At 42.0% G+C, this 7,751-nt stretch overlaps 1 protein-coding gene across 9 annotated transcripts in view; it reads right to left on the reverse strand.

Moving 5' to 3' along the window:
* The window catches only part of SLC38A9 (solute carrier family 38 member 9), a 47,403-nt gene extending 44,227 nt beyond the window's left edge, over positions 1-3,176 (reverse strand). Inside the window, exon 1 of one of the 9 annotated variants that reach the window (XR_015732079.1) lies at positions 3,008-3,164. Coding sequence is in view for 2 of the 9 variants with exons in the window: in XM_034440885.3 (XP_034296776.2) it covers positions 3,008-3,113 (106 nt within the window). In the remaining 7 variants the exon portion in view is untranslated. Of the gene's footprint in view, positions 1-2,070; positions 2,295-3,007 lie in introns of those variants that run through there. The other 8 variants (XM_034440885.3, XM_087885672.1, XM_034440888.2 and 5 more) reach the window with 8 other exon arrangements.
* Between the last annotated feature and the right edge of the window lie 4,575 nt (positions 3,177-7,751).

Raw genomic sequence — 7,751 nt, forward strand, 5'->3', positions numbered from 1 at the left:
AGAAATTTCACATGCATGCTCTCTGTTTCATCCTTGGCATTCTTTGGCAGACCTGGAAGTTTTGGATCATGTGGATCCACCAGCACTGAGTCCCTGATTAACAGAAGTCAGATGAGATATGTGGGACATGCCATCGGAATAGATGACTACCATATGTGTCGCCAGTTGCTCTACGGTGTACTAGAATCTAGGAAGAGATCTTGAGTTTGACCACACAAATGGATGGAAACTGATCGATGAGAGATTCAATCAGGAGTGAAATGCTCCCGGTTTGGACCGGATCGCTGATCCGGCAGCGATGGAGGTGGGTGGTTCGGAGAATCGGTAGCAAAAATCCCTGCCCTCCCCCATAACCAGCTGAGCCGTGCAATCATCAGAGGCTTTTTTTAAAAAAAAATTTAAAGCATTTTTTCTACAACCTCTTTGGCCAAAAAAATACTTTTAAAAGTTAAAAAAAAAAAAAAAGCCTCTGACGATCGCAGGGCTCAGCTGGGATTGTCAAAGGCTTTTAAAAGGCTCTGACGATCCCAGCTGAGTTGCCTGATTGGCAGAGGCTTTTAAAAGAAAAAAGCCTCTGCCGATCAGGCAACTCAGCTGGGATCATCAGAGCCTTTTGAAAACATTTTTTTACAACCTTTTCGCTGAAGAGGTTGTAGAAAAAATGGTTTTAAAAGTTAAAAAAAAAAAGGCCACGCCCACCCAGTCACATTACACCCCCCCACCAAGCCACGCCCACAGAACAGGTAGTAACAAATTTTAGATTTCACCACTGGATTCAATCTAGAAATAAGGAGAAATTTTCTGACAGAACAACCAACCGATGGAACAGCTTGCCTTCAGAAGTTGTGGGAGCTTCATCACTGGAAGCTTTCAAGAAGAGACTGGACTACCATTTGTCAGAAATGGTGTAGGGCCATGATGGTGAACCTCTGGCATGCATGCCAGAGGTGGCACACAGAGCCCTCTCACATGCCATCTCCAGCTGCTCTTCCGGGTTCCATCGTGTGCATGCGCGCTGGCCAGCTGCTTTCTTCCAGGTTCCGGTGCTCCGGTGCACGTGGTCCAGTTTCGGCACTCAGTGCTGAAAAGGTTAACCATCACTGGTGTAGGGTCTCTGCTTGGACGGGGGGGGGGTTGGACTAGAAGACCTACAAGGTCCCTTCCAACCAGGGGCGGGTTTCAAAACCCATCGCTACCGGTTTGCTTGTGGGCGCTCGCACGTGCGTGCAACACTTCTCCGCAGAAGTGTCTGGCTGGGTGGGCAGAGCTTGCCACTGCCACCGCTACCAGTTCGCCTGATCCAGCAACCAACCACTGCTTCCAACTCTGTTAATCTGTTAAACCCTATCCCACTGTGACACCAGCTGAAGGATCTAGAAACTGCAGCAGCTGAGGAGCCCTGTCCTCTGCCTCCAATGAAGCCTCCAATGGTTTTGAAAACAGGCATTGTCAAAAACTGAAAACTGTGAGCAGCATAATAGAATAACACCGACAGTTACTACAACAATGGATTTCCAGTGTTCCAATTGTGCCAGAGTCTGTACTTCTAGACTGGGACTGCACAGCCAACTCCGGGTCCAGAGGTGGACAACACCGTGTCTCCTTTGAACTCGGACTACCATATGATCTAGTAAAAGCACATGAACTAGCACATCTCCTCCTCCTCCAGAATTTGTACTATAGAGGGGCTTTCACTGTAAACTAGCAGCAACCAAGTCGTTTTCAATTCTAGCGACCGCATAGATTTGCTTCATGGAAACTAGCTTCCAATCATCAAATTATGCTATCTTTAATACTACTACTGAGCACAACGCAACACAATTATTCCTAAAGATTCACTTAGTCTCAACTGGAGAATTAAACAGAGCGAACCAATCCTGGTAACCACCGGTGATTTTTAAAAGCTCTTAATTTGGAGCTATGTCCTAGCTATGCTGTTCAATATATATAGTAATGAGGTGTTCGAAATCAATTTTATAGGACGGTACGACGGAGTGACACCCAGAACATTGAATCACATCGATCCAATGCAGACTATCTGGAAGTTGTATGCATTGATTTTTTTTTTACCGAGTCTGGAGCTTGATCGTCGCCTCGTTCCGGCATCTCCCAGTCAAACACAAAAACAGGAAGAGCTATTGCTATTGCAAGCACAATGGGTCGCACGCTCAGTCTCCGGCCTTATATTAGCACTTTCGGCACGGAGCTTAACAAATCCTCCACGATTCCCAGAGAAAACACGGGACTTAGAGATAAAAATTAGAGTTGCTCACTCTGCCTCTACGAAGTTAAGCGGCGTTGCTCACTCTGCCTCTACGAAGTTAAGCGGCTAGCCCTAGAGCTAGAAATGGTAAACAACCCATGTCATTTTCTCTTTTACATAGTTAAATGAAAGAGTTCGTATGTATTGCATAAGAGTTAATGGAGCATTAGGTGTCTGCCGAGACTTAACTTTTAAGAGAGTTTTAACAGTGTTGGAAGATATGAGAAACTCAATATTAAAAGAGCAGGGAAATTCCCCTAAAAGAAATAAGCAGAAACTCAGGCAGAGTTTCAGCCCCCACCTTTATCAATGGGCCATTAAGAAGCTGAAGCCACCCTATTTTCCACAACAAAGGAAGGACAAAATTACAGGGGCCTGCAACATCCAAACAGATATGGGACACAGGAAAAACAAACACCCAAAAAGGAAAAGAAATCAAGCCAAAGTAATTTAAACACATGAGAAAAAGGAGAAAAGAGAAATAGCAAGCTGAATAATTATAGGGAACGAACAACTACAGAGGGCTGGAAAAAACAGAGAGTGGACTATAAAATAATTATTTATTTGCTAGATCCAGGACGGAAGAACCCAATCACAAACAAAAAAGGGATTTCAACACCATAAAACAATCACACACACAAATCAAAGGATTCACATGCCAAATCAAAAGAATTTCAAAAGACTTTAAAGGGTCACATAGAAAATCAAAAGACGTTTTAGGATATAAAAAAGGGTTACTCTTACAGTTCAAACAGGCTAGCTTCGGAACGCTGTGCTTGTATTTGTTTCTTGCCTGCCTTCCTATAAACAATAAACTAATTCTGCTCTCAAGCAGCTGACCTCCAATCATTGGCGAAGTAATCTCCCAGCCGGGAGTTTTGAATTTAAGAAGGGAAAGCTCTGCCTTCCAACAATCCTTAAAGGGAAAGGCTACTTTTTCCTTCCAACAACAGGATGCCAGATACCGACCTGATGGCATATCAGGTCGGTATCTGGCATAATCAAATGCCAATTGCCTCTTCTCAATAGCCGCTAGTTTTCACCAAGATAGCAAGAAGTTAAAAATGGTTACATTACTTTTATTACTCTTTCCAACACGATAAGAATGTTACAGAGAAATCATGTAAGGAAAGTCAGGACCATCAGGACAGAGCAGAAATAAACTAGATTTTGGGTAAAGAGAAAAGCTGGCAGAAGAAAGATCAAACTTGATATTGGGTTTGGTCCAGCCGGGAACACAGATAATAAATAAATAATAAACACCTCTCCACCCTGTGAAAGAGACTTGGACAGTGAAATGCAACGTTGCCCCAACGTTTATGGTCTCTTCCTCTTCTAACTTAATCAAGAGTAAAGCTCTTTTTAAGGAATTGGAAAGAATCCCAGAAGCCATGTTTGGTATGCTTTCCCTGATTTTATTACCGGTATAATGAATAATAATTCCAATTCTGCTGTTTGACAAAAAGGAAGATAAATATTTCCTTGTTATTAATCAGCATGGAGTAGAGGATAAGTCAGTTTATAATGCATACAGCCTAGGTAACTTTGGTTTCATAATAGAATCTCAATACTACTATTTTTCCCCCATGACAAGATGCTGGACAAGCAATCAGGCTTAAGTTATCTTTGTCCTGCTTACAAACCTTCAGTGGAGCATTTGATTGATCATTGTTTAAGATAAACACCAAGAGTTAGGTGATTGGATTTGTCAATTAATGCAGTATTATATCTGTTAAGTTTCCAAAATAATAAGACAAATGTGTTAAGTTTCCAAATTGTTTTATTTAGGAACATTAGTAGAATGCAGTGGAAAAATCTGATGGTGAAAATCTAATTTAGTCTGCATCACAAGACTTGGAAAATCCAATTACACCCAGTAAAATTAATATCTGATTAGATTTATGAAATTATAGTGCAAGACATCAGGAGATATCTTAAGTAATAAAATCTATAGTAACCCAATTGTATGTTTACTGTTGCCAAGACTGTGCTACCTAAAGTTGAAAAAACACTTTATTCTGCCAGTGTTGTCCTGAGTCTGACCTACTTACAAGCCTGCTAGAAACTAGAAAAAGACTACAGAAGGCTTCAGTCATGTTCTCCCCTCCCAAATCTTCCAGATTATGTGAAGGCAAATCACATTGGGATTCTGGGAGGGGATAATATAAAGAATATGGTCCATTACACCACCCACACTGTAAATGTCTACCTGCTACCCCATCCTCTGCAGTAACTGATCCACACAAATCAGGTAACTGATGTTTTATTCTGCAGATGCCATCATCCCAGATCACACATTACAAATAATCCATGCAGTGGATAAGGAGTGCAAAGTAGTGTTTTTAAGAAACCTACAGTAAGACCATCACTATCATTCCATCCCATCATTATCCATAAAATAGAGATGATGCCCATTTTTCCTAACCAGCAATTGGGGAGTAGCAACACTGGGGAGAGGGGCAACTACATGTAAATTCGGATACTAGTTACTTGCCTACTGGTGCCTATTGAGGCAGAATTGAGATTGGCTCCTAGGACAGACTTGATTTGCTTTAGAGACTGAAAGAAAGTACATTAAAGTGGCGGTCTGGATGCCCTTTGGGAAGAAGAAAGAACATTACAAAATGAAGTGGATATATAGCAAGGAGAAAGGGTGGCTGGCATGTGGAAGAAGTATTACATTTAGTAAAAAGCTGTCCCTCCCTCAACAATCTGCTTGTTTGGGAAGTGGGATTTTCCTCTTCCTCACAAGTAAATATAGCATGAGACCTGAACCACTGTTCTCTTGGGGATTGGTTCCACTTCTACCCCTTTTGAAATTAAATTCAGTGTTTATGAACTTGTCAGACTTCTGCCTGATTCAATCCTAGCAGATGGAGAACCATAACCAGGCAATATATCCAGGCAATGATACTGGTAACACATTCAGTTTGAAAAGATACTGCCCAGGTATTTGTTCCGTTCTTCACCTTGCTTGTACATCTGCAGGTAGTCCTCAGTTTATGATCAAAATTGAGCCAGCGGTGGGTTCTAACCAGTGTTACCACCGGTTTGCTTCGTGCACGCGCTTTGCATGCGATTGGCTGATAACCATCATAACTGGAAGTCATTATTATTTTTATTTTTATTTTATTTCCAATTTATATACCGCCCTTCTCCCTGAGGACTCAGGGCGGGGTACAGCCAGAATTAAGAACATGAAATACAAATATTAAAAAACATTTATATATAAATTTGGCCCAAAAATTAAAAATCACAAACCCATTTAAAACTTTTAAAAATTTCTTCTTAAACCAGCCCGGCTTGGTGGAAAAAGTGGGTTTTAAGGGCACAGCGGAAGGCACTGAGGTCTTGGATTCTCCTTATCTCTGGGGGCAACTGATTCCAGAGGGTAGGTGCCCCCACAGAGAAGGCTCTCCCCCTGGGGGTCACCAGCCTACATTGTTTGGCTGATGGCACCCTGAGGAGGCCTCTCTGTGGGAGCGCACGGGTCGCTGGGAGGTCGTCGGTAGCAGCAGGCAGTCTCGAAGATAGCTAGGCCCTATGCCATGGAGCACTTTAAAGGTGATAACCAACACCTTGAAGCGCACCCGGAAGACCACCGGGAGCCAGGGCAGCTCGCGCAGGAGCGGTGTTACATGGGAGCGCCATGCTGCTCCCGTCACTACCTGCGCTGCTGCGTTCTGGACCAGTTGGAACCTCCGGGTGCTCTTCAAGGGGAGCCCCATGTAGAGAGCTTTGCAGTAGTCAAGGTGAGAGGTGACGAGGGCATGAGTGACTGTGCACAGGGAATCCCGATCAAGAAAGGGCCGCAACTGGCGAATCAGGCGAACCTGACAAAAGGTCCCCCTGGTTACAGCCATCAGATGTTCTTCCAAGGACAGCTGCATATCCAGGACGACTCCCAGATTGCGAGCCCTTTCTGTGGGGGCCAAAGACTCGCCCCCAATAGTCAGTGATGGAGTCAACTGACTATATCGGGATGCCGGGAGCCACAGCCACTCAGTCTTGGAAGGGTTGAGCTTGAGCCTGTTCCTCCCCATCCAGATCCGCACAGCCTCCAGGCACTAGACTGAGAATGTTCTGCTCTTTCAGAACTACGGTATTATAAAAAAGGCTGGAAGTTGATATTTTTAATTTTTCTTTCTATGCAATTGTTAGAGAATTTGGAGCTCTATTATAAAAAATGCTGATTAGGAAAGTAAACTGAATATAAAAATGCCAATAAAAGTATATAAAGTACAGCATACAACACTGTTCTTTACTTCCCAAGAAGACTATTATAGAAGTGAGAAAGATGAAGGAAATTCCCCAAAACAAAAAGTTACAAGGTCATCTTTGAGTTTTTAATCTGTATAATTTGAAGTACAATCTACTCATCCTTGAGTCAACTGGTAACCCAATTACACTGGTGTGAAATTTGCTGTCTTCCTCATTGATCCTTATTTTGCTATTCTTCCAAGTCACTTCATTACCACCCCAAATAATGGTAATCATGTAATCAAGTCTAAACGCTCTGTAGAATTCTCGAACTCTGCAGATGATCAATGAGTCCTTAAAATTAGAAATCCCCATATATGGTACCTGTGAATTAAACAAATATTTCATTGGGATTAGAAGTAAATAAAAAATATAAATTTTAGTAAAATTTATTTAGGTAAAATATAATTATAATTAGCTTAAATTTAAAACTTAGTAACATAACAAAAAGAAAATCAAAATTTAAATCTTTTTTTTAATGGAAGGATGAAGATGCTGAGTTTTGCATAATGTCTGAAATAGCTACACTTATTTTGGATCAGTATTTGCTCTTTATAATAGCAACTATAAAAAATCTTGAATTTGAAATTGGTTTGTCCAGAGAACACTTCAGGCTTTCCTCCTCACTTTTGCTCAGACAAGTCACGTACTAACTTGCTCAGGTACAGCAGGAACAAATTTTGACAGGATCCATAATTGCTAAGACTCTGTCAGAGAATGTGCTGTGAGCTTTCCCGGTAACTTTGCTTGAAGATAACAGTTTATGTATTTGCCTGTACAAGTACTGGCTTATCCAGGCAGTGGGAACAAGCATGTGCAACTATCTACCTTTGTATACGTAAAGCATCAGGCTACACAAAAACTGGAGACCTGTCAAAACTTTGTTCTTCACTTTTGTAATAGTGACCCATATCTAGATGTGTGTTTAGTTCTGATATGGAACCAAAACGTGTGTCCAGACATGGGACCAAAGGTGTAGGAAAGGAACACGTTCTAAGCAAAACAGAAAAAATATCTAAGACCATTGAGATAAGTCTGCCCACTTTCTGTCTCTTGCAACCCTTCCCTCAGATAACAATGTTCTGTTTTAAGTCCAGTACAATACATTCTCTTGGCTGATCTCCCCAGTTGCCCTAAAGAGAGATGGGGAAAGGGACAAGTGAGCAGGCCATTATATTAGGACTGAAGCCAGGATCCCAGGCATGGCTATGGGAATGCAGGGAAAACA

The sequence above is a fragment of the Pantherophis guttatus genome, chromosome 2 (genome assembly GCF_059756535.1).
Source record: "Pantherophis guttatus breed Tessera chromosome 2, ASM5975653v1, whole genome shotgun sequence".
Classification (NCBI taxonomy): domain Eukaryota; kingdom Metazoa; phylum Chordata; class Lepidosauria; order Squamata; family Colubridae; genus Pantherophis; species Pantherophis guttatus.